The sequence below is a fragment of the Macaca fascicularis genome, chromosome 9 (genome assembly GCF_037993035.2).
Source record: "Macaca fascicularis isolate 582-1 chromosome 9, T2T-MFA8v1.1".
Classification (NCBI taxonomy): domain Eukaryota; kingdom Metazoa; phylum Chordata; class Mammalia; order Primates; family Cercopithecidae; genus Macaca; species Macaca fascicularis.
In genome coordinates this window covers 12,421,445-12,448,664 of record NC_088383.1, presented here as the reverse complement: position 1 = coordinate 12,448,664, position 27,220 = coordinate 12,421,445, and the positions used below count along the sequence as shown (strand labels likewise).

Here is a 27,220-nt window from a genome sequence, read left to right as displayed (position 1 = left end):
AAAGAGAATGGACAGAAATGAGAGGTCATTGAAGCTCAAGGTCGGTTAGGAGATTATAAACCATTTAAATTTAGGTCTTTAGGATTAGATGAGCTGTTGTCTTAGACTGTCTATTTTGGAGTAATTTAATAGTCTTTTAAGGGTAGTAAAACATGGAAAAGGTACCAGAAGACAAGACTCCGAAGAGAAGCATGGAGATAAGTTTTATTTGGGTATTAGAAAGGTATTTATGTCTTCTATGATCCTACCATAGACTAGAAGAAGAAATGATGGTTGGAGGATATAGGTCATATTTAGATTTTATAATTGATTGATAGACCATAGTTAAACTAATTTGTTGATGTTTATCAGAATGAAAGTTTTTGCCAGTGGGTCCTAGGATCTTAGCTTATTCAGCAATTTTTCAGTGGCTAGGGTGAAAATTTAGTTACAGTTTTTGGATTTATGAAGGTTAGGAGAAAGGTACAAAGTTGATAGAGATAGCTAAAGTAAGGTTATGAAATTAAGATTTACAAATATCTTTATAGGATAGTCATGGACCAAAATGAAAAATGAGTTAATTAAAAATAATAAAATATCAAGTTCTGTATTGAGATTGAGAAAGCTTCTAAGAGAGGTGTGAGAGATTTTAATTAAGTGTATGCTGGCCGGGCGCGGTGGCTCAAGCCTGTAATCCCAGCACTTTGGGAGGCCGAGACGGGCGGATCACGAGGTCAGGAGATGGAGACCATCCTGGCTGACACGGTGAAACCCCGTCTCTACTAAAAAATACAAAAAACCAGTCGGCGAGGTGGCGGGCGCCTTTAGTCCCAGTTACTCGGGAGGCTGAGGCAGGAGAATGGCGTGAACCCGGGAGGCGGAGCTTGCAGTGAGCTGAGATCCAGCCACTGCACTCCAGCCTGGGGGACAGAGCGAGACTCCGTCTCAAAAAAAAAAAAAAAGAAAAAAAAAAAAGAAAAAAAAAAGTGTATGCTAATATGAACCCATTAAGTTGACTTAACAGCCAGAAAATAAAAGTGGATATTTGCAGATCAAAGGAGGTAATAGTGCTGCTGTTCTCCCACCAAACCTTTTCTGGGGTATCATGTTGAATTTGGGGCATCAAATTTCAAAGGGGACTTTAGTAAATGTCATGTGTTGGACAGTGTGAATATGTCAAGAGATTTGTATTTACAGGCCTCTCATGTGGAAAAGCCTGATTTTGTTTAGAACTAAAAGAAAGACATTTCTAATAATAATTAGAACACTTCAAGCTGGAATGAGTTGACTTGCAAGATTTTCATTTCTGGAAGCCTTAAGGAGAAATTGAATGACGACTTATTAAGAGATGTTATCGAGGGGACATCATCATTTATGAGAGGTTGAGCTTTAAGTTTCCTTCCAATTTTTTAACTTTTTAAAAATTGATTTTTAAAATTATTTTTTAACTTTAACTTTTTAAAAATCCAGTCAGTCTTGTCCTTAAGACTTTACTCCTAACAAATACCTTATATTTATATAGCACTTAAAAGTTTTAAAATGATTTATGAGCTTGATTAAATGTGATCTTCACAAGAATTTTATGAGCTGGGCAGGAACTATTTTATAATTATCAGGCAGCTGTCGCATAATGATTTTGAGAATGGGTTCTGGATCCCAACTGCGTTCACATACCACTCTGCCGCCTGCTGTGAGACATTGGGAAACTTCAGAGCGCCTCCCTGTCCTCATCTGTAATTTGGCAACAATAATAGTGATTACACCATAGGGTTGTTTGAGTTTACATATGATAATATGCTTGAGAAAATATGCTTAGAACACTCCAACCTGCTCCAAACAGTGCCTGATTCAGTGGACATTGAGCCCCTGTGAGTTCATGCTCTTATTGTATTGTCATCATTAGTTTTCTTTTTTAGATGATGAGACTGAAACTTGTGCAGGTTGTGACGTGCCCAAGTTTACATCAATATAAGTGGTAGAGAAGTTATTAGGAATTCTGTTGAATCAGACAAAAACAAAATGGAGTAAAGTTAATGGTATATGGAATAATTTTGTGAAACAGTATTGATTTGTTAAATGAATCAGTCAGATTGTGAAATTATTGACTGTCGATTTGGGGAAAGCTAAAGTTTGCATGTGTTTACAGATAGCCACACATTCCAGACATAATTTGTTAGAAAAGTTGTTTCTAAAGCATATATCAATAAAGAAACCACATTTTCCAAAAGATTTTTGGTGCTTTATAGTGTTTAAAAGGAAGTAGGCAATTAACTTTGGCTTTTGTTTGCATTCCATCATACTTGCCAGGCAGTTTAAGCTTCTAATTTCTAGATATGCTTAGATTTCTAGAAGAACAGAAAGCCAACTGAAGGCAAGTCCTTTAAGAAAAATCCAAATTGCTTTGGGAGGCCTAACTGGACGGATCATGAGGTTAGGTGTTTGAGACCAGCCTGGGCAATATGATGAAACCCCATCTCTACTAAACAAACAAACAAACAATAAATAGTCCGGTGTGGTGGCACTCACCTGTAGTCCCAGCTACTTGGGAGGCTGAGGCAGAAGAATCGCTTGAACCTGGAAAGCGGAGGTTGCAGTGAGCCTAGATTGTGCCACTTCACTTCAGCCTAGGCGACACAGTAAGACTCTGTCTCAAAAAAAAATAAAAATAAAAATAAAATAAAATAAAGAAAAATACAGATTGGCTCTTATTTATAATATTACAATAAACAAAGAATGATCTTGCTGAAATTCTGTCCTTCAGATAATCACCTTTTCTAATTAAGTCATTAATTGCTCTTTAGTTTTCTATTCATGTTAGAAACAGTTTGCAGTTTACCTTTCTCTCACTGCTGGTATGGTCCTGTGGTGAACACATCTCTTATAGTAAGGATTGAAAAATTCATTTGCAAGGTTATAAGCATCTTGAAGGCATATCTTGTCTTGATAAACTGTTTCTCAGTACTTAAAAAGAACCTTGCACATAGAGAGTTTGTGAAATTGTAAAGCGTTGATGGTTTTACTGGAAAAGCAAAGGATCTACCCGATCGACAGTATTAAAAATGGTCAATTAAAAGTAATTTACTGTTCACAAGGATAGTAATGTAAGCAGTTTGTCAGTAAGTTTATTAAAGTCTTTTGTGTATGTTAATCCCTCACCAATCTTGGAAGTTATGTTCTTGAAAAGGACTATTGGGCAAAGTGTCGCTGGCAAAAGTATAGTCAGCAAGATCAGTGTCATATGCAAATACAAGTTCACAGGAGAAGATACCCTCTAAGAGGCTTTACAAGCATTTTTAAAAACACAATAAATGAAAGTCCTACAAGATGTTCATTTCAAAACAGTCCAGATTTGTTAGCAATAAAAAATCTCATCTGGTAGGTACATTGATCAGGAAAGTTGTAGTATGGTCTACTGAGGCAGATTCTTCTGTAAATTGTTACTTGTATTTATATTATTAAAGATATTTGAGCCAGTTCTGAAAAGCATAAAATGTAATGCCTTTAGCGTTTGTATTATCCTTTATTTAAGTTTTGCAGCTCTAGCAAAATGCTGACCCTTTTACAGATGACTGCGGTGGTAAAGAATATGTTTCTCTGGGCTGGTCTGCTATTCACGTGTGGAGAAGGTGGAACACAGCAGCTTCACCTCTTTTCACTCAGCACCCCTACTTGCATGGCCTGCTGGGGGAGAAAGTGTTAATTAGTTTTCTTTTGGCCACAGGAGAGAAGTATTAGCTCTTTGAATAACTTTTCTTTTAGAGCAGTGAAGAACCTAGAGGACCTTCTCCCCAGAAAGGCTGAGGGGATCTTACCCCAAAACCTCCCGACTGTCAGATCGCTGGAGGCTGAGGGAGGGTGGGGCAGAGAAGGGAGGATTTACCTGTGTGGGAGAAGCTGTGTTGCAGTGGTCTTTTCCTTAGGAGGGATTTTTTTTGCTAATGTTAATTATATTTACAATTGTTTAAAAATTTATGTTTATATTCTGACAAGGTGGTATGTGTACATAACAAAAAGTTCAAGGTGTACTAAATATGATAGAGTGAAAAATAAGTGTCCTTGCTGTTCAGCCACCTTGATTTAATCTCCCCAGGACAACCACTGTTAACTGTAACTGTGCTGAGCCTCGCCCTGTATTTTTTGTTTAGTTTTGTTTTGTTTTTGCTTACAGTATATCTTGGAGACTAATCGAAATCAGTACATATAATTTTGCTTCATGATTTTTAATAACTGAATTGATGGACTTTTATGCTGCATTGTGAAGTTGGTCCTGCTTACCTACTTAGAAAATTTAGATTACTGGCCTGGTGCAGTGGCTCACACCTGTAATCCCAGCACTTTGGGAGGCCGAGGTGGGTGGATCACCTGAGGTCAGGAGTTCGAGACCAACCTGGTCAACATGGTGAAACCCCATCTCTACTAAAAATACAAAAGATTAGCCAGGTGTGGTGGCAGGTGACTGTAATCCCAGCTACTCGGAAGGCTGAGGCAGGAGAATGGCTTGAACCTGGGAGGCCGAGGTTGCAGTGAGCCGAGATCGTGCAGCTGCAAGTCAGCCTGGGTGACAGGAGTGAAATTCTGTCACACACACACACACACACACACACACACACACACACAAAGAGAAAATTTAGATTACTGTTATAAATGCATTCTATAATTTCAGGTAGTTTACTGAATGACTTCAAGATAATGCTTTCTAAGAAATATTTTCTGCAGTGAGAAGGAGGGCAGATCTTTCATGTAAAATGTTTTTATAGTCAATCTCCTTAGAGTGTGTTGGTATTTTATGTGGAAATTGTCATAAATCATAAAGGGCAGCATTGGGGAAGAGGCTCCCCTCCCCTTGTGACTTCTTAATAGAGTTTAACTCTTTGACTGCTATGTAAAAAATCCATTTATGATCTGATTGAACATTGTGTTTAAGGTTTTGGCCAGGTGAATTGAGGGTGGGACATTGGGTTGGGTTACAGTAAAGAAACCTAAGTATTTTTCAGGATCCCCCAGACAATATGTTACCTGGAGCCCAGTAGCAGCCCCTTTCCCTTTTTCTCACGAATCAGTTGTGTTTAAGAGTATTGTTTCTTTTAATATCTGGAACGTGATTGTGCAAGTTTCTCTGGAAATTTACATTCTACTGCTGTTATTTTTCTCATATATGTTCACTATTAAGAGGGTAATATATATTTGGTAGATTACATAGATGTTTCTTTTTTTAAATTTTTAAATTTTTATTTTTTTATTTTTTGAGATGGAGTCTCACTCTATCGGCCAGGCACGATCTCAGCTCACTGCAAGATCCACCTCCCGGGTTCATGCCATTCTCCTGCCTCAGCCTCCCGAGTATCTGGGACTACAGGTGCCCGCCATCACGCCCGGCTAATTTTTTGTATTTTTTAGTAGAGACGGGGTTTCACCGTGTTAGCCAGGATGGTCTAGATCTCCTGACCTCATGCTCCACCCGCCTTGGCCTCCCAAAGTGCTGGGATTACAGGCGTGAGCCACTGTGCCTGGCCAATTATATAGATGTTTCTTAATATTGAAGAAATAAGTATTTGGATGTGATTAGATTTGGTTTTAAAATTTGCTTTTTGAGTAAAATTTGCATAATTAAAAAAGCTTACAGTTACCCTTATTTTGGTCATTGAAATATGAATGACCTAGGTAATAATGATTGAATACCCAGGTAATAATGATACGTTAGTAGTATCAAAATATTAATTAAACCTTTACTAAGTTATTTAGCTTTCTTGACAACCTCAAACTAATTTCTAATCCCTAAATATTTTTCTTGTTTTCCTATATGTACTTCTGCTTCTTGGGGTGGATTATCCAGTTGTTGGGGGTGAGTATTGTGAAAAAGGAGGTAAAGGAGACATGTTAGAAGTTTGGGGCCCTGTCTTTGCTACGTCATGTTACTGTTGATGTAGCTGCTGTTGAAATAGCCGTTCCTGTTGCTGGGGGCCTCTGGCTATTTATTGTGACGTTGTAGCTTTCTCTTCTTGTCCACATGGTGAGTTTCTACCATGCTTTTGTTTTATTATTACTATTTTTTGAGACAGAGTCTCATTCTGTTGTCCAGGCTGGAGTGCAGTGGCCTGATACCGGCTCCTTGGAACCTCAGTCTTCCAGGTTCGAGCATTTCTCCTGCCTCTGCCTCCTGACTAGCTGGGACTACAGGCACCCGTCACCATGCCTGGCTAACTTTTGTATTTTTAGTAGACACAGAGTTTCGCCGTGTTGGCGATGCTGATCTCAAACTCCTGGCCTTAAGTGATCCACCTGCCTTGGCCTCCCAAAGTGCTGGGATTACAGGCATGAGCCACTGTGCCCAGCCTCTACCATGCTTTTAGGACCTGGATCAAATGTCATTTTGTACCTAAAACTTTTTTCTGACTTTGCTTTTTTTCTATCAGCATTTTGTAGCATTTAAAAAGCACATCTATTAAAGAGCATTTATCACATTATTTACAGTTGGTCTTTATGTATCTGATTCCCTCCAGAATGTGATCTTTTTGAGAAACTGTTTTATCTGTATTTGTATTAATGATAGCTAGGTACAGTGGCAGTAAATGGTGTTCAGTACTTTCTGAATTAATGAATATTAGAACGTTTAATTTATCTCATTTCTCCAAGGAAAAACTGGTTTTTATATTATTCATCTGATTGTCATTCACTTAATGATTGGCTACTCGGTATTCCAAGTGGAACTTTTAGGTATCCATAGAGATGGGGCAGAATTATTTTGATTATATAATTTTCTTTAAAAATTATCCTACAGCTTTCCATCTGAAACCTTATAAGACCACCGAGGAGCAAGTTTTCCTTTCTAGTCACAATACTGTGTTATAGAAAAGGTAAAATGTATTTGGAAAATTAAAAAAAAATTTTTTTCTAACTTACAGTGTCAATGTCATCTGTCTTTAGTGCATTTCATTCCAGTGTTTCTTCTGTGGCTTTTGTTGTTTAATTTTGTTTTGTTTTCCACAGTAGATAGATGATTTATTGTTTGGTTTTGGAGTAACTTTAGGCTTCACATGGCGCAGTTCTGGTGAAATCCATTATTTAAGATCTGTGCACATCTAGGGAGGTTGCTCTGTCTTACAGTGGTAAAACACTTATGGCTTTCTATTGACTTGAAGGCATTTCCTTGCCTCTTGCCCTTTTTTAATGCTAGAGGATCCTTGTTGACAGATTCTCTTGATAAGCTTTTGTTCATTTGCTTGCCATTTTATTTATTCAAAGCCTTCTTGCATTGTTCCAGGTGCCACTTCTCTAACTTAACTGTGTGATCTTTGCAGTTAACCTACCAATGTTCTCATTTGTTTAATGAGCAGTAATGATACCTACTTCATAGTTCTGATGTGGGGAGAATAAATGAGATAATATACATAAAGCATTTAGATTGTACAGAATAAATGCTAGTTACTACTTATGAGTCGGGTTCTTAGTTGCTACTTAATTCATCTGATCTCCTGAAGAGTGACTACCGTATATATATAGCACTATTGATGTTTGTTATATAAAATGAATCTTATTATATGTTACCCTAACACAACATTATTAGCACAATAACAGTAACAGAATGTAAGGAATATATATTAAACACATATGCATACATGAGATATTTACATATAATGCCGTTTAGGATTTGTTAGGTGAAATGTGTGGAATGCAACTGTGTCTTGTGAGAATTCTGTGATTCTGTGCTTGGAGCTTAGGGTACTTTAAAAAAATGATTGAATGAGTGACAGTTTTAGTGTGATATGAGCACTTTTACTTATTAAATCCCATTCAGTGTTACCAAATTGCTGGCTTTTGATGGCCTTGTGTTCAAATTTGAACCCAAGGGCCATTCAGGGACCCAGTATTACTTACATAACTCAAAGGATGAAAATAGAGTTCTTCCTGTGTGCTTCTCAGTTGTTCTAGGCAATACCTCGTTCTTGCTTTTGAGTGTCATTTTAGGTGCAGTTTGGCTTTTGCACATCATTTTTTATTTAAAGGGTAGCAATGTTACCATTGGGTTGACCATTACCACTGTCTGTGGCATTAGTTATTAATCATCAGAGTGGGCAGCCTATGAATTATCTTCTTGTATCTGGTCTGCAAGAATTTGCTGTAATTAGAACATTTCTTGTTAATGCGTATTGGGCCAAATTCAACACAAACTTTTATTGTAGTGCATATAACCGCACATACTTGCAATTCTGAATGAGCTGGGAAAAAAGCTGTTAAAACTAAGTGAATAAAGTAGATTCAGTAGAGCCCTTTCCATAATCATGGGAATTAATCGTGAAGGCAGCTGCCTTATTAACACTAAAGCATAATAAAGTGTTTTAGTAAAGTTCATTTACATGTTTCTTGATCATTTCTTGTTATTATCCTAAAACACACAACTTAAAACATAATATAGCAGGTCCAGTTGCTTATGAAAACAAAGAATATTTCATATAAATTGTTCTTGGATTCTTCAAAACACCATTCATCTCCATTTTGCACAAATAATTGACAATTTCATGTAATGAGATTGGAAGACTACTAGAATCCAGAAAATATAGCTGTTAAGAATTCACAGGAATCACATAGATTTGTTTCTACGGGAAGAAATGTAAGGACTAGCAGAAGTGAGCAGAAATGTAGTAAGATCATCTGTTAATACTTACACTTCAACAAAAGCGTTTGGTGGTTAGAAACATGGCTTTGAAGTTGAAATTGGACAGCCTGGCTTTTAAGTCCTGCTCTATCACTTACTTCCCATGTGGCCTGAATTACTTAACCTTTCCACACCTCAGTCTCCACGTATGTAAAGTGGGGATAGTCATAAAACTAACATAGGCTTTTGTGAGGTTTATTATGCATGTTAAATGCTCAGCACAGTGTCTGGCACATAGTAACCTCTCAATAAAGAGTTTATAAAATATCCACAAGCAAGGAGTTGTTACAAACCAGTCTTGTGTCATCTGTTGAAACAATTATACTGCTGCAAAAGCAGCTAAAATATAATCTTGACTTTGTCAGCAACTGTAGGCGGGTTGAAGTGAGTAAAATGACTCATATGTTTGTCTTGGTTCTAAATATCTGTTGTTGGCAATTTTGTCTTTCAACCTTGTCCCCAAATGTGGGATTGCACTCATATGCAACAGCTAGTAATTATGTTTCTCTTCAGTAGTAATGGTATTTTAAATATTGTTACATCACTTCATATCCTTTTAAGCTGTGACTCATCTTACACATAAATGTAGGAGTTACTAGTCTGATTTGGGGGATTCCAGGGAGTCACTGATACTGTTTCTTTTCCTTGAGAAGTAAGGCACAGGAGACTGCCACATGGAGATCAAATTGTCTCCTCTGTCGGCTGATTGGAGCACATGGCATCAGATCTGGAGTGAAAAGGGCTTATTAGTCTGCTTGACTTAGACCTGCCCACTGGGTGACTGACACAGCCAACAAGCCTGGGTGTCAAAGGGCAGGGCACCTTCCTCCATGGAGATCCCTTTAGAGAGACCAGACCAGGGGACACCCAGGGACAGAAGGCTGCACCCAGGGACAGGGGTTGAGAGAGAGCAGGAGGTGAGCCTGTCTTGCCCAGGTGCTTCTTTCAGAGCATTGACCCCACATGTCCTTCTGCACCTAGATGAGGAGAGTTGGAGAGTTTAGGAGCACTGCCCTCGCTGCATTTCCTCCATGTGACTTGAAGCGTGATGGAAGCACACCCAGCCACATGAGCAGAGCCTTTCCACAATGAAAGGGAGCCTGTGCAACTCTGCTAGTAGAAGGAGAGATGAAGAGCAGAGTGAAGAGAGGGTTGGAGCACAAACACAGCAGACGAGTCTCTTGAGCCTTTCATCTTCCCAGAGCCCTCTATATTATTTAAAATGCTGGTGAAGGGCTTTTAGATAACTAGAAGTACAAATTTAGATAGATTGTGACTCCTCATGTCTGAATTTTAGTCTTCATAAAAATTTAAATGCTATCTTGAAATGGAATAAATGGAATAAATATGTAAGAGAAAGCTAAGAATTTTTAGCAAAAGTATACTTTTTTGTAGTGAAGGTGTATATGAAAATTAGCTTGTGAGTCTGATTTTCAGCATACATTGATAAATTTTTAATTGGTTGGATAATTCACTTTAGTAATTAATTTTTAGTAATTTTTTTATGCTTTTCAAGAAATATTTAATGAGCATCTACCGTGGGCTAGGCACTGATAGATACCAGAGATACCAGGATGGATGAGAAACTGTCCTCTCTCATGGAGATCATAGTTTAGTAGAAGAGACATGTAATACATATATTCAGCAAAGAATTACAGGTAACAGATGTGGAAATACAGTAGGTCAGAAGCAGCAGTGGCTAGTTCTGCCTTACTGGCAATGGGCAGTGGTAAGGTGGGGCATATACAAGCAGCCTACAATTCTAGTTTTGATTAAATTTGAGAAAAAAAAATCTTCTCTGTTATAATGAAATCTTGTCAGCATTTGTTTCTAGGACTTTAAAAATTGTTTTGTTTCCTATCTTTCTAGAAATTAGGAAGCAAGTAATAGAAGCCTACCCAGGATTTGGTGTGAGAAAAAATTTTAACTTAATTAAAACCATAATTTAAATATTTTATTAGTTATAGAAATATTAAGTATCTACCTGATGCAAGGTGCTCTATGTATAAAATACTGGCAATTTGTCCTGTTCCCAATGATTTTGAAAATATGTACTTACGAAACAAAACAACCTACCAATTATATAGACACTGTTGATCCTTTTATTTGCAGAATCAGGGGCAAGCCATGGAGAATCATGGGGACTCCTTGAAGGGAGGCTGAGTGGCAACTGGGAAGGGAAGTCATTTGGGCAATAGCATTACAAGTGGGCACACCCAGAGGCCGACAGGTGCAGTGTGTGTGCCTGGTCCTCCGCCCCGGCAATGCTCACCATAGGGAAAGGGGAGGCCAAGCTAGCAGAGCTTTGCTGCATCCTCCGCAGCCCCATTCACCCTACTTGCTTGGCAATTGGGCATTTATGGAATTTGTTTGAAGAATGTGTTCTGGAAATTTAATGAAAAAAAAAAAGTATTACTTTGAAGCATGATACAGTGGAAATAATAGTAATAATGCTATTGGCGATATAAGAAATATTTTGAATGCGAAGGTATAAATCATATTTGTGCTGATAATGAAAAGTTAAAATTGAAGAACATTTAGGTTTATTTCTTTTGAACACTTTTATTGTATCAGATAATGCATACTTAAACTAGAGGAGTAGGCCGGGCTTTGTGACTCTTGCCTATAATCCTAGCACTTTGGGAGGCCAAGGCGGGTGGATTGCCCCAGCCCAGGAGTTCGAGACCAGCCAGGGCAACATGGCAAAATCCTGTATCAACAAAAAGTACAAATATTAGCTAGACATGGTGGCATGCACCTGTAGTCCCACCTACTTAGGACTCAGGAGGCTGTGGTGGGAGGATCACCTGAGCCCTGGGAGATTGACGCTGCAGTGAACTGTGATCGTGCTACTGCACTCCAGTCGGGGCGGCAGAGTGAGACAGTCTCAAAACAAAACCCCCCAAAAACAAAACCTGGAGGAATATGAAGATATATATGGAACTTGTGTGGCTCTTTTGAAGAGAAAATCTGGGCATTTTTGAGGACTTTGTGGGTTGATGGCACTGTGTCTTTCCTGTATATTGCTTTCACTGGCTGTCCCTTTTCTTGTTCCTTGATGGTGATTATTTATACTGTTCTATAATTGTGGCTATGTTCTGTCTCTTTTCTTGTTGTTCCCAAGTAAACATAAGAAAGAGGAAAGGAAGCCAAATGATTTTTCTAAGATTATATGCTAATAGGGGGAGCAAGAGGGAGATAAATGGGTTTTTGAGGTTGTGCAGTCTTTGAAAAGACATTTGTTTAATGTGGAATTAATATAGTTATGAGAGATGCAAGTGGGATTGGATTGGACCACAGGGAAGTATAGGATTGGACTGCCAACCTTAAATAACGGAAATATGATTAAGTAGAGTTAATTTGAGTCCAGAGCTTGAGGATGGCCACCCGGGTGCATAGATTCAAGTTGCCCTGAATATACACTCCAATTAGCAACAGTTACAAGCGGGTTTTTAAGGAAAAAAGAAGGAACCATTTCTAAGATTTTACCAAGAATTTGCATCAAAATAACATAAGCTATTGATTGTCTAAACCTTGTTCTTTGTATCACAAATTTCAAGAACATGAAGATAATGGAAGGCAGCTAGCCAGGCACAAAATGCCCTTAAATGGTTTTCCCCAGGCATGGCAGGATCCATAACTGAAGTCCCATATGCACATCTCTCTGGGCCTGATAGATTTTGTGGACCTCACAGAGCTCAGACTGCTTCGAGCTATTTTTGTTAGGATTCCAGATGATTTCCCAATAAAGGGAAATAAAGGGGTTAGGAGGAGGTACTGGAGCACTTCTTCCCATGGGACCACCAGTGATAGGGTGGCTTAGGCTATCTGAGGGTACTATTTTAGAACAAGCTGTTTTAGGAGGAGAGCTGGTATTTCAGAACAAGCTGTTTTAGGGGGAGAGCTGGTATATGTAGACTTTAGGTTCCCATATTTCATCTTGACCAGAGTGACCAGTCAGAGTAAGTGGTATTTCAGACTCTTGTTGCAGATGTACCTTCCTTTATTTTTTGTGTTTTTAGTTGTGCTTTGATGTTAATTTGCTTCAGTGCTCATTCCTCCTCTGAGCATTCCTTCCAGCCTTGGATTTAGAGCATGGCAAAATTATAATGACATTTTAATCAATGGTGTTTATTAAGATTTCCAAATGTAAAATAATCTTTATTCTTAATATATCTTAGTCTATGGTACAGTGAAGAAGTGATCACAAATATGCTTATTAAGATTTCAACATTTAAAAATAATCTTTTTTCTTGATGTATTTTAGTCCATGGTTCAGTGAGAAAGTGATCACAACTAAAACCATAACTAAGAGGCACCAGTGAATTTGGTTGAAAGACACAAATAACTTACTCAGATTATTTTAAGGAAAAAAGAACATTTGCTCTCTGAATCCATTGTACTAGAAATGAAAGCCATCAGGAACAGAAGCATGAAGCAGCTTCGGGGTGGGCTATTCAGTCTCTTTTGGGCTAAAAGGTCTCTGGTGGTGACTGCTTTGTTCTGCATCTCAGGTGCTGTTTCCTTCTCTGTACCAGCTGCTTTTCTCTGCTTACTGGTAGTTTTTGCTTCCTCGTTTTTTCAGCTTTACCTTTGGTCATCATTGCCTATTAAGCCCTTTATTGCATGGTGCTTCGTCTTTAACTTCCATTGCAGATTGATCCATTCTCTAAGTTTCTCTTAGTTCATTCCCACAGAGAAGGGCTCGTTGATAAATTATACTAATACTTTAGGATGCTGTAAAGCTGTGGAAAAGGTTGGGGTAGATCCACTGGGGTACTGGAGAAACTGCGTCCAGTGACATCACTTTGGCAGCTTGGAAACTGGCCACCATAGCATGAGTATTTGCCGCATGGAAATCTGCAGATGCCTCAAACGGGGCCCATTGCCTCTCCCTCTTCCTGCAGAAATGGTTGTTAACCTCTAGGGGCACTGCCGGGTAGATGTATAGTTGTTAACAGCACAAGATGTACTGTTAAGTGAAAAAGAGGTATATATTTTAGAGTGATTCTAGTTTTTGAATAAAATGGAAGATTTAATATTTGTGGGTGTTCATGAATACATGCAAAGTGGGGGCTTAGGTTTGGAGTGGGGAGTGTGTGTGCAGATCAGGGTTCAGTTTTAGACATTGTCTATATTTTATTGTGAACATTAATAGCCAATACAATTCTTACATAATCATAATAATTTCAATATCATTTACTTCAATTTCAAGTATTATGATGAGGTATGTAGGGAAGGAAACATAATCCTAATGTTGAAGATGTCAAGGTCAAATGAATTCACTTTTCTCATATACCATCAAGGTCACAGCCATGTCCCTTTGTATATTTTATGTCATGTCACATTGACTTTTCTCACTCCGTTAATTGCTTGTCTTCAGATTTCTGATAGCCCCCTTACACTCTGTTTGATGTCTTTATATGTAAGCTTTTACTGTATCACTACTATACCCATGATCTATGTGTTGCCTGGAATCCACTTTCTTCTAAGACACCTTATGTTTCCTGTTCTAATGTAGACAGGTTGCTCTCTATGCAGCTACACAGTTGGCATTTGGAAATGTCTAATTTGGGTCTGCGGCAATGTTACAGATCCTGTTTTTGCCTCTCTTTCTTATTTTGTTTAAAAGAATTATTCTGACTCTTGCTGAAAAGAGAAAGTGGACTTTATTCAGGACCATTGCAGTCAGTATCAGGACTATTAAAATAGTGGAGAGATCAGGCTCAACTCTGCACGCACCAAAGACAAGTGGAGATGGATAGCCAATGGGCAGAGCAAGAAGGTAAGTGATGGAAAATCACTAAGAGGAGAGACGTCAAGTGTAGGGGGATTCTGGCTAAACTGACATAACGGGATTCTTGCTGAAGACCGGCCAGAGTGACCAGATATCAAGGGTGAGGGATGAGGAATCTGTTCAGATATCTAGGCTAATCAGATATGAAGGGTGGGGGGATTCTTGCTAAACTGACTTAGCAGGATTCTTGCTACAACTGGGCTAGGCAGGCTGAAGACAGGACAAGGCTGAGGTAGAGGCTTAGTCAAGAAGAGGGCTCAAAGGAGCCTGCCCAAAATTTGGTCAAGGAACGTCTTTATTAGTTCTTCCTGTTGCTGTTTTGTTTTTCTATAGAAACTCTCAAATTCTTTTTCAAAGAGACATTTCATGGGCAATAAACTTTGAATCCTTGTGTTTTCCTGCTGCTGTAACAGCTTACCACAAACTTGGTGGCTTAAACAACACAGATGTATCATTTAATGGGTTATGGAGGTCAGAAGTCTGAAATCAAGTTTCTCTGGGCCAAAGTCAGCAGGGCTGGTTCCTTCTGGAGCCGCTAGGGGAAAATCCATTTCCTTGCCTTTTCTTGCTTCTGAAGGCTGCCTGCTTTCCTTAGCTGGTGACGTCTTGCTTCCACCATCACTCGGCCTGCTCCCTCCTTTAACCTTCTTGCTTCCTGTTCAGAAGGATTCTTGTGACCACACTGGGCCCACTTGCATGATCCAGGGCAATCTCCTGAACTCAAGATCCTTAGCTGAATTACATCTGTAATCACTTTTGCAATCTGAGGCAACATTTACAGGATTCCAGGGGTTAGGATGTGGACATCCTTGGCGGGGCAGAAGGTCAGTCTTCAGCTACCATACCTTGTAATATCTAAAAATCTTTTTATTTTTCCTCATGATTGGCATAGAATTCCCAGTACATAATTTTTTGCTCATAACTTTGGAAATAGTGTTTCATTATCTTCTAACTGATTAGAAGTTTGACACTAGTCTAATTCTTATTCCTTGGTATATGGCTTGAGAAATTTTCCCCCTCTAAACTTCTGAGATCTTTTGCTTTAGTTGAATGTTACACCTGGCTTAAGCTGAGCATAAACTTAATTTATTAGTGTCCAGTTAAGTGTAATTAATGTTCATAGGCATGCCTCTAACGGGGATGTTACTTTTGCAAAATGGTTTCCAAATTGTAGGTTCCCACCCATTTAAGAGAAAGGGAGAAACAATGAAAGGAAGAAGGAAGGAATAAATAAAACAGAATGGAAAAATTCATAGTGCCGTCTTCCAGTACTTGTAGTATGTATTGTTTCATGAGACATTTGTTTTACTTGTATGTGTGTGTGGTTTGTTAAAAATGTCCAAAACCACTACTTTAGCATGTATTTTGCTTCCTGTCTGAAATAGGAGCTGAAAGAGAGGCTACAATTTTCATATTAAGAATTATTATTAAAAATTACATTAAGATATAAAATGTATTTGAGGAGAGGAGCATTTCTGGTTAGCTTTAGTTTAATGTTTTAAGTAAATTTTTTTTTGTTGCTCTATGACAGGTTTTATTTTTAATAAGAAATAAGAAAGTGGCTAATATTGAGACACAAGATGAAGGCACGTTATGAAGCTGCTTGTTTGAAGCCACTGTTTGTTATCGGATGGAATGCTGGTGTAGGCTGGTGTGCCTCATAGTTGGGATGTAGCCTGAAAGGCGTGTTTTCACCCTCAACAATGATCAGCTTTGTTTGAAAATATATAGTCTGTGTAACCACAGCAGGTTTTTTTCTCCCTTAGAAGAAGACAGAATGCATCTCAGACTTTTCCTTCTTGTTCTTATTTCACAGATAGTTTAAAGTAGAGCTGCCTCTGCCTTTCTTTGTTTTAGTTAGTTGCAGAATGTGTGAGGTACCACCTAGCAGCACTCTTGGTGTGTTCGAGAACTATAAAATAATAATGAAATCTTGGAATAGATAAGTTACTCTATGAGGACTGAAGCTGTTGTTAACTCCCAGGGCCAGACTGATTATCTCACAAAGGGTAAAGTACTTTAAAAATTGATGTTGTTTATATTTTTAACATTCATCTGTCAGAATGTACTCTAGGAAAAATGGTCTGCTGTAAATTTTGTTTTATTGGAAATGAACTTTAGTAACTTTGTATGCATTTTTTCATTGCAACTTGGTGTTAATTTAGTGACATTAAGATACAATGCCTGCTTTTAAAGCATATAATTCAGGAGGATACTGGATTCTTAAAAGTTGTTGGCAGATTAAATGGAAAAAGAGGTCATCTTAGAATTGTATAGTTGTGAATTTTTTAAATGCTTCTTAAAAAATGTGGTTATTTTCTCCCATAAATTGTGCTGAGATATTTTCCTGTATACTTGAGTATTTCCTGCACATTTGAGGATCCAAGTATCTTCTGATCCTTATTGCCTAAAATATGCCTCTTTTACTTTGAAACTTTGTTACGTTAGATATAAAAATCATAAAAATAATTTGATTTAATTTGGCTTGGATAATGTAGTTTTTTTTTTTTAAACAAACATCCTGGTGAAATGAGAGGAGTGATATTTAAAGCCATTAATCTAAGCCGGGTGCGGTGGCTCACTCCAGTAATCTCAGCACTTTGGGAGGCTGAGGTGGGTGGATCACCTGAGGTCAAGAGCTTGAGACCAGCCTGGCCAACATGGTGAAACCCCATCTCTACTAAAAATACAAAAATTAGCTAGGTGGGTGGCTGACGCCTGTAGTTCCAGCTACTTGAGAGGCTGAGGCAGGAGAATCGCTTGAACCCGGGAGGTGGAGGTTGCATTGAGCTGAGATCATACAATTGTATTCCAGCCTGGGCAACAGAGTGAGACCCCGTCTCAAAAAGAAAAAAATAAAGTAGTTGATCTACGTATTTCTGCACATGGTTTTATTTTTAATAATAGGAACTTTTTCTTCAGCTACAATTATTTTAACACTCGTTACTCTTTACTGTAATATTTTGGTAACAAGTGGTATTGTATTTCAAACCACATTTTTCCAAGTAAACTTTTATTTATGGATTTATCATGCAAGGAGAGCGTAAACATGGGGTGTGAATTGTTGGGATAATGTCCTGATTAAATTTTTATTTGATAATGTGACGTAAGTACCAACCAACATAGCTGCCGTTGTTTATAGGTGCCCGGAACTTTGTTCACATTTGCACACAGACACAAGACAGCTGTTGATAATCGTTTGCAGTCACTGTTTTGGGGCACACTGTTGGCTCTTTCAACAGAATTTCTAAATAAGTAATCAGAATGAAACCAAAGGAAGTATTCTAGTGTAATTCTTAATAAACTTCAGACCAGATAGTATGAGCCATAATTATAGCAAACCCTACCTAAGAATACTGCTTATTACTGTGTGCTTTGCAATGCAGATTTTAAAATAATGTCTCTAAACTGAATATTGGCTAAGATTAACATTTTCATTTAGTTTCCTCAAAGAAACAGATTTGGCTATATTTTCTAAACTGCGTTTGGCTTTAAATTCACTCTCCTTTTAGAATACATACATTAATATTATAAAATTTTCTCCCCGTGGGGAAACTCAGGGATAAGAAATTTCTAAGGGAGTTTAAAGATTGAGAATTTATTTATTTGATTTAGAGTTAACTGTTCTGATCCCTTTAAAGCACATCATACTTCTCCCAAAAAATCAGGATACAATTTCATCCAATTCCAATAAGAAGTCCAGTATTTCCGGAAGTCTCTATAGACTGACAGTGATCTATGTAAAGCCTTATATTTTATAGTTTGCCACAATGACATTTTCTTGGGATACGTTGCGTCTTTACTTCCCAACCCCAGCCCTTGCCTTTACACTTTTAAACTTTTCATTGTTATGTTGGAAATATACTTGTGACGCCTAGGACTGGTAGCAGGAATAAAAGACTGGTATAAAAGACATTTCAGTAAAGCATTCATCTATTGAATTTGGCCTAATTACCAAAGAAATTAATGCTTTGCAGTTCTGATAATAGAAATGGAGTTTCATAAGTAGTCAGATTCTCTTAATTTGAATTTAATTTTTTTTTTTTTTTTTTTGAGACAGGGTCTCATTCTGTCGCCCAGGCTGGAGTGCAGTGGCACAATCCCAGCTCACTGCAACCTCTGCCTCCTGGGTTCAGGCGATTCTCCTGCTTCAGCCTCCCAACTAGCTGAGACCACAGGGAGGCACCACTATGCCCAGCTAATTTTTGTATTTTTAGTAGAGACGAGGTTTTGCCATGTAGGCCAGGCTGGTCTCAAACTCCGGGCCTCAAGTGTTCTCCCTGCCATGGGATTACAGGTGTGAGCCACCACACCCAGCTTGATTTTAATTTCTGTTAATTTGCTTTCCCTATGCTTTGGTAGATGTGTGAGTATCATGTTTTAAAACTGGGCAACAGAAGAGGGAAAAAGGAATTGACAAAGGCTTGTAAGTCTAAAATAGGATAGTGAATGTGTATGTAATTGAGTTGATTATCTCAGACTTCTGTTTGCATTAATTCACGATGAAAATCTGAATAACTCATCTGTATTTTTATTTTACTGAATCACTCTGTTTAGTTATTCACATATCCCCCAAAGGAAAGCATATTCACATTTTGTAGTTTAACTGGGAAAAGCAGTGACATAAACATTTTTTTTTTCAAATAAGCTTTTACAAATTTACAACTTCCCACTCTGCTATTTTTGCTATTATAAACAACCCTGTGCTTGTTTGATGATCTCATTGGCATAAATCTATAGAGGCGGTAGTGCTGGCTAAGGATATGTCTGTTTTCAGATTTTTTTATACTTATCAAATTACTTTCCAGAAAGATTTTATATATTTATATGTTTATCTTCATTGTAAGGAACTGCAATGTCCTCACATTGTTGTCAACATTGAGTATTATCAGTGCATTTTTTGGTTAGTCTGAATAGGTGCAAAGTGATATTTTGAAACTTGTATTCTTTAGTTATTAATGAGGTTGATTTTTTTTCTATGTCTTGATTCCATTTTAAATTTTATTTTTATCAGATCTATATTTGGCTTAAAGATTCAGCAATCTGTAAGACTTATTTTGAAAATAGCAGACTCCTGTATTTTTCACTGCCTGCTCCATAGAAGTAAGCACTCTCCACTGCCCTGGCTGATTCTTTTCCTGTGTGCCTCCATTGCACTAGGTAACATGCCAGTATTGCTGCTTTGTGCATCTTCTGTTTTTGGCATTTCTGTTGGTTTCCTGCTTTGGAGAATGAGGATTTGGTTTTCCACCCTGCACCCGGCTCTGCTAAACACATACATGTCCCTTCAACTTTCAGGGATTTGACTTCCTTTACTCAGCTCCCTTGGTTTTAACCCCACCTCTCCTTAGGAACCACCATTTGCTTTGAGGAGGGGATTTCAAGAATCCCTATAGTTGCCATTTTAGTGGGGTTTTAGGAGAAATGGAGGTAAAAGCATGCGTTCCATCTGCCATCTGTAACTGGAAGTCCTTTTTCATGTCTTTAGTAATCATATTTATAAAGTAGTAATTAAAATTGTGGGCTGTGGAGTCAAGACTGTCTGGATTTGAAAACTGTCTTTGCTGTTTACTAGCTTTATGCCTGCAGACAAGTTGCTTAAAATCTCTAAGCCTCTTTTTTATCACTGGTGTAGGATTCATAATGATGCCTACCTTAGAGTGTCATGTGATAAGGCAGGGTAAAGTGCTTAGCACAGTATTTGCCGCCTGGCAGCATCTGACTGTCTACCAGGCACTTAATAAGAATGCAATATAGTTGCTACAGTTGTTACTGCTGTTGCTACTTTTGGGAATTTCTTGCTCATAACCTTTGCCTAATTTTCTCTTAGAATGCTTTGTTTTTTTTGGTAAGAGATGCCTTTTATATAGTCTGTTATTGATCTTTTTAAAAAGCTTATGGTATATATTCATACTATTTCATGTTATGATCTAGACTTTTGTTGTCAGATTTATGTTTTTGAAAGTCTCCTAGTGTTAATAAGAATGAAGGGTGTGTGTGTGTGTCTGTGTGTGTGTACACACACATATGTATGATAAAACCAGAGTCCTAGAGACCGGTTAGGAGATTGTTATAGCAGTTGAGGCTGTTGATAAAGAGAACTAAAAGGCCAAACAAAGACATATTTGTATCATGTAAAATAAATATTGTATCTTGTGCTAGTTTATTTTGTGGAGATCCAAGTTTCTTTACTTTTTAAAAGCCTTTTTGAATGTTCGTCTCTTCTACCCAAGTGGGCTTCATCTGAAAACTTAGAACTTTCAGTTTCAGTTTCTACTTAACATCAGTTTCTATGAAATTATAGATCCAGTATTGATTCATGAAGGATAAGATTTATCGTGTCCTAAGTTTATGCCTTAATAAACTTGCTTTTTTATTGAATATTACATATATTGCTATTACAAAGTTATAGTTACAAATACTTAACTCATCCTTTTATTTGATTTTGTTGATTTGTCATTTTAGGCAGTATTCATTTTTTATTTTTATTATGTCTTAGTTTCATAATTAATTAGCTTTATGATTCTTTCAATAATAGTTCATCTAAATTTGATATCTTCTTCGCAGATTCAGACCAGGATGTAGCACTCAAACTTGCCCAGGAGCGAGCTGAAATAGTTGCTAAATATGACAGAGTAAGTATCCATATTTACACTTTGAGTTTTATTAGAAAAACCATATAAATAGAAATGGATTTGCTTTTTGGAGAGCTTAAATTACAGAAGCAGTTTGTTTACTTCATGGGGACATAGAAGTCATCTTTCTTCTCTGACTTCATCTCCTTTCTTCCACCTTTTCTCCACTTCAGTCTGTTGCTGTTCCTCCAGCACACCAGGCTTGCTCCTCCTGCCTCAGGGACTTTGCACTGGCTGTTGCCTCTGCCTCTGACACTTGTGTCCCAGATATCCTCATGCCTCATTGCCTCGCATCTTTCAGATCTTCACCCACGTGCTACTGTCTTACTGAGATCTCTGACCTCCCACCTCCTGTTTAATGCCCCTGAACCCCAATACTTTGTACACCTGCCGAGACTCTACATTCTAGGCAGGAATTTCTTTTGTTTGATTTACTTTTGTATCCTAAATGCCTAGGACATTACCTGATTTACACTAGGCACTCAATAAATACTTGACTAAGTTAAGTATATGGAATTACATATCCATTGCGTTCATAATTTACATCTATTACAAATTTACCATGGATCTTAGATTTTGAATTTATACAAGTATGTATAATTTCCTTTAGCATTTTATCCTTATGTTGGTATGGAATCTGTTTTTTGGTATTATAGAAAATCACAGTTATTGACAATTGACATACCTCCTTGTACCTTACCTCCTGAGGTTTATAATGAGTCCTAGCAGTGATTTATAAATGTCATGTTTTGTATTTGTATCACTTGCTTGTAATTATATATCTGTTCCTTTTGATTATTTGTGAGGATAACAGGAGATTAAATCATAGCAAGCCACCTGCACTGTGCCCTGCTTCCATGAGGCATACAGGTGGTGCTCAGCAGTTATGTTCCCAGAGTTCATTTTTGGAACATGAAACAGTTTCCTTCATTGTGATGAGGTTTTATTGTAGTCCATGAAAAACTTAGTTAACTTATTTAACTGCTTCACTCGTTTAGAACCAGTGTCACTCTCATTCAAATGCTTGTGTGCATTTTTTCCCCACACAGTTAACCCAGGCAGCATCGTGCTGGGCCTTGGAGATTCATAGAAGTGAGTGGCAGCACTCCTTGCCTTGCCTACAGGATGCTCACAGTGTACTGAGAGGAGAACACACAAGCAGACAGATGGAGGTGTCCACAAGACAGTTGGGAGTTTGAGTCTGAAATTTGAGGGAGTGGTATAGATAGTTATATTTGGGGTTTCTTCACTGATCAGTGTTAGTTAATAGTCTAAGAGTAAATGATACCTAGATTAAGAAGAGCAGCGGGCTGTGGACCGAACTCTGAGCACACCATCAATGATGAGTTACCCATGAAAAAGCCATTAGAAGAGTTGGCGGGGCACGAGGAGACTGTGAGAGTACGACGTCACAGGAGTTGGGAAGAGGGAGTGAGCGACCCTGACAAGGACGCTTCAGAGATCCATTAGATGAGGCTTGAAGAGCGTCCAGCAGATCTGACAGCTGGAAGGTCATTTTTGACCTTGGCAAGAGTAGTTTCAGGCTGGCATAGCTGTGAAGTAAAGAAATAGACGAGGAGCTTCTCTGCCTGCTTCTCTGAGGAGTTTGCATAAAAAGGCCCCCCCCAAAAAATCTCTTTTTCTGAGACATGTTTGGTCTAGAACCGTAAGGTTCGGCAGTTTCTTGAGTAGCTTCTCATCCCCATCGCTCTTCTTTCCTCATCAGCTTCCCCAAGGAACCCTGGCCTGATCCTGGCTCAGCTCCGCGTCAGCTGCTGCTGACACACAGCACCTTCCAGAGTCATAACTAGGAAATAGTGTTTATCTTGTCAAAAATAGTTGGGTTTAAAGGGGGGAAAAAGTTAAGGCTCGTAATGCCTCACTTCCAGCTCTTATTTTTAATAATACGTTAAAAATAGCTCTTATTTCTTCGTCCTTATTTTAAAAAATTATACAGTTTTGTAAACTGATTAACACTTATTTTTGTGCCTTATTTTAGGGACGAGAAGGTGCAGAGATTGAACCTTGGGAAGATGCTGATTACCTTGTTTACAAAGTCACAGATAGATTTGGCTTTTTACAGTAAGTCGCATAGATTGAAAGCTTGCTTTTTTGATTATAATGTTTCTGTGGTCACCTATTATACTGATTTTCTTTATTTTTAATATAATTGCTGTGAATAAGGAATAGTCTTACAATATGCTTTTTGGTACTAAATTCCTGGGTTTTTTAACAACTCTGTGATTAAAATTTAACTATGTTTAAGAATATAATTTTTAATATTTTTTGCAATTTAGTGAGAACATTAAGTGCAGTAGATGATATTAATAATTCAACAGAGTTAAATGCAAATGGAAAATTTGTATTTAAAAATAATTATAAAACATTTCATTCTGTACCAGTGCATTTTAAAAATAAATAGCAATTCGAACTTTAGTGTTATGCAGCCTAAATATTAGCCTTGTAAAGAAATGCCATTCATCTTCCTTATAGTTATAAATGTATTCATAATATTGCTTCTCAAAATTAATTCCATTCATCCTGAATATGTTGTATAAAGAATTGAGAGAGGCCTAGATCACATAAAGGAAAGCAGTTAAAACAATTTGGAACCTTAAAAACATCCTGCACATGGTATGAATCTGTCTGTTCTGGTTCTGGTATTGTTTAATCAGATTCCTACAGGCTAGAGACTTCTAGTCATCTTTATACTTTGGTTCCATACAATTTAAGGATTAACTAAATATTCATTCAACTGTGCTCTTTTCCAATTTCATTTATTATCAATAGGAAAAAAAAGCCAGGGCTGCTTATTTTATACTGCATGATTAAATTTTGAAGGAAAAACATTCATTTTTTGTATAGTTCACAGTAATGTACAGTCCTCTGATCTTATTTTCTCCTTTTTTTTTTCTTTGAGTCTAGAATTTATTTTGTATTATGTTTTTCTGACAGTAAAACCAACCAGCCAACAAACAGAAACAGTTCCCGGAGCTGGAGAATGTGTGCTCTTCTTGTGGCTTTGCTGTTTTCTGGTCATGTAGACATTTTGTGCTTCATTTTTAAAGCAGGAATTAGTTTACATACCTTTTTTTATGTACCTTCAGGTGTATTTGAGGCTTTGAAAAAGTAAAATATAAGGATACTTTATAAAGTTCTGGACAAATGTTAAGTGTTATTATACCTAATGACATTAGCTATCTGAAATGTTCTTCTGAGTAGTTATAATCAGAAAACTTTGTTTTGTTTTTGTAGAGACAGGTCTTGCCCTGTTTCTCAAACTCCTGGCCTCAAGCAGTCCTCCCACCTCTATAATCAGAAGGCTTTGAACTTCACTAGACTAACAGCAATATTTAACTATGATGGAAATACTGTTCTTAAATTAAACCTCCACCCCTACTTCTTTAAAAAATCAAACTTGGCTACAAATGTGACAAGAAATGATTGCATATTTGTGTGTAGTGTGCAGATCTGGGATATGAAGACAATTTAAGCATTAAGACTGGTAACACCAGTGGGTCCCAGACTTGCCTGCACATTAGAATCAGCTGAGAAATTGTTTAAATAGATTTCCAGGGTTTCCTAGATTTTGATTCTAAAGATAGGAGACACCTCAGCTGATTTTGACCTTCCCAAGTGATTTTGGTGGGAATGAACAACTGTACTAGATTTTTTATTTTTATTTTTTAAATCATAAGATGGTCTAGTATGGTTTAAAATACATATGGAAACCTGTGCATTCCAAAAAGGATCTATTAATTACCTAAATTTTCTTTTCTTAATTGCTTAAAACAACATGAGCTGGGCCCTAGAAACAAGAGGTAGTTTTTTTTTTTTTTTTTTTTAACTGGCAAATGCGGTATTTGGCTTTTTAGCATTCTGGATTCCAATGTAAAATTCTAAGTGCACAAGTACATTATTAACGTTTAAATACACCCATGTGATCACACATACACAGTCCATTAATTTGGGGGAATTGAAAACATACCATCAAGTTAAAATGAATTTTAAGAAAAAACTGCATTCACAAATCTGAAAGGCATACAAAAATGAAATTGTAAAATAATGAATATAGGTGCCAGCTAAATTTCATGAAATGTGCCTGCAAATGTGGATCCAGTGATTTGTCCACACTTGTGATTGAAAGCATCTGGTCTCTCTGACTCTTGTCTATTGAGAAGCATTTCTGGGTATAAAACCGTATTTGAACTATTACAACTGTGAAATAAGTGGTTCTGACCCAGGAGCCTAGTCTGTATTTGGCAATCTGAATATTGCAGTCAGTTCTTTTGTATTTGTTTTTTCACTGTCTGTGCTAAGGTCCATTTGGGTCTAGTGGGGAAAAAGTGCTAATATTTATTGTACACTTACCGTGTGCTGAGCACTGTTCTATGCTCTTTACATGGAATAATTCAGTTATTCCCCTGAAAAGCTCTTTGGGGTAGGTACTGTTTTTGTCTTCCTCTTTTTAGGTGATGAAACTGAAGCACAGAGTTCAAGTAACTTGCCCACGTTGTATTGACAGTGAGCGTCAGCTCTAGGGTGTGGACTTTGGCAGTCTTCCTGCAGAGCCTGCATTCTGAACTGCTACAGTATGCTGCCTGTTGCTGCTTTCTTGTATTTTAAATAAGAGAAATACAGAACAAGTGCTTTGAAATGCCTAGAAAGAAAGTTAAAGGAGGAAAACGAGGACCCAAAGAGAAGGATACTGTTTGAAATGAACACTGCTATTGAGATATGTACTAAGATAGCTAAGCTCACTGCTTTTTTAAAAATAAAGTAGATTGGTACTCGTTCTCATACTATCACACTAATTTTATTTACTCCATGATGCGGTCCTCAAACAGGCAACACAAATGAACATAATGAAGCATAGAAATGGATATTAGGGTAATATCAAACCTTAATACATTTCACCAAAATCAGTGATTTTTAGTACAATGAGTAGTTTAAGTAAAACATTTTCTCCAGACATTGTTACTAGTGGTTTTTATTGCTTGTCACCACAGACTGGAGTTTTATGCACTATTGAATAAAATCACTTGGTGTAAGCATTTAGATCTTATTCCCTGTCACACCTTGATCAAAAGAGCATTTTTTTTCTACTGTCTTAGTTCTTTGGACTTTTTGATTCATTCTGCAATGAAATTGGGTTTTAAGTGTCAATGTTAATACAATAAAATGGCAAAAATAACTTTGTAACCTTTGTTGCCTGAGTTTATATCTAATTACAGTTTTAGAAGCTTAAATTACGTGTTATTATATATGGAGTGACAGTAATTAACAAATATAGAACAACTTGGTTTTGGAATAGATTACACAATAAATATAAAAGCTGTTGCCAAACCAACTGAGCTCTGCTAGATGAGCAACCTGTTTGTTTAGTACTCAGCAGTGAGGTGTTCTCCCCAGTGTGTGCCATGATGGAGGTAAAGCTGGAGAATGGAGAAACAGAGCTTGTTTAAGGAAGAACTTGGAGAACTTTAACATTTTAATCAAAAATAGTCACTGCTAGTCTACTTAACAAAGAATGTTTGGTATTTGGATAATGAAAGATAATGTATTTAGATCACAAATTATTAATAGAAGAATTAGAAGGAAGTCATACCAGAAATAAAGAAGATAAAATTAATACCAAACTTCAGATTTTCAGCTACTTATCAAAATGTGTATATTTATAAAATATAAATGTAGTTTACTATGACTGTATGAAATGACTGTATATGATATGCAGAATAAAGGTGTGTTTGTTTTTAAAGAATATCATTGGCCAGGCACGCTGGCTCACGCCTGTAATCCCAGCACTTTGGGAGGCTAAGGCAGGCAGATCACGAGATCAGGAGTTCGAGACCAGCCTGGCCAACATGGTGAAAATTTTATATATATATATATATAATTTTGATTACAAAGACTTGAGAACTCTTTCTACCAATCCTGTAAATTTTGACTGGGTTAAATTTAAACTTAGATAAAATTTACTTTAAAAACAAAAATAAAATTTAGTCAATATAGTCAACTTATTAATTTTAACAAGTTAACTTTTATGTTTCCCAATGAAAGTTCATCTTATAGTTAACATGAATACTCCACCTAGCTGTTGAGAGGTTATAGGCACATAAACTCTAATTAGTAATACTTTCAAAGTTTAGGAGTAGA

At 37.3% G+C, this 27,220-nt stretch overlaps 1 protein-coding gene across 5 annotated transcripts in view; it reads left to right on the top strand.

Annotated features, from left to right (window-relative positions):
- The window catches only part of USP6NL (USP6 N-terminal like), a 154,706-nt gene that overhangs the window by 61,046 nt on the left and 66,440 nt on the right, over positions 1-27,220 (top strand). For 4 of the 5 annotated variants that reach the window (XM_074001010.1, XM_005564616.5, XM_045399541.3 and 1 more), the window contains 2 exons: positions 20,997-21,064; positions 23,064-23,146. In XM_074001010.1, the coding sequence (XP_073857111.1) occupies positions 20,997-21,064; positions 23,064-23,146 (151 nt within the window). Of the gene's footprint in view, positions 1-16,179; positions 16,439-20,996; positions 21,065-23,063; positions 23,147-27,220 lie in introns of those variants that run through there. The other variant, XM_005564615.5, reaches the window with a different exon arrangement.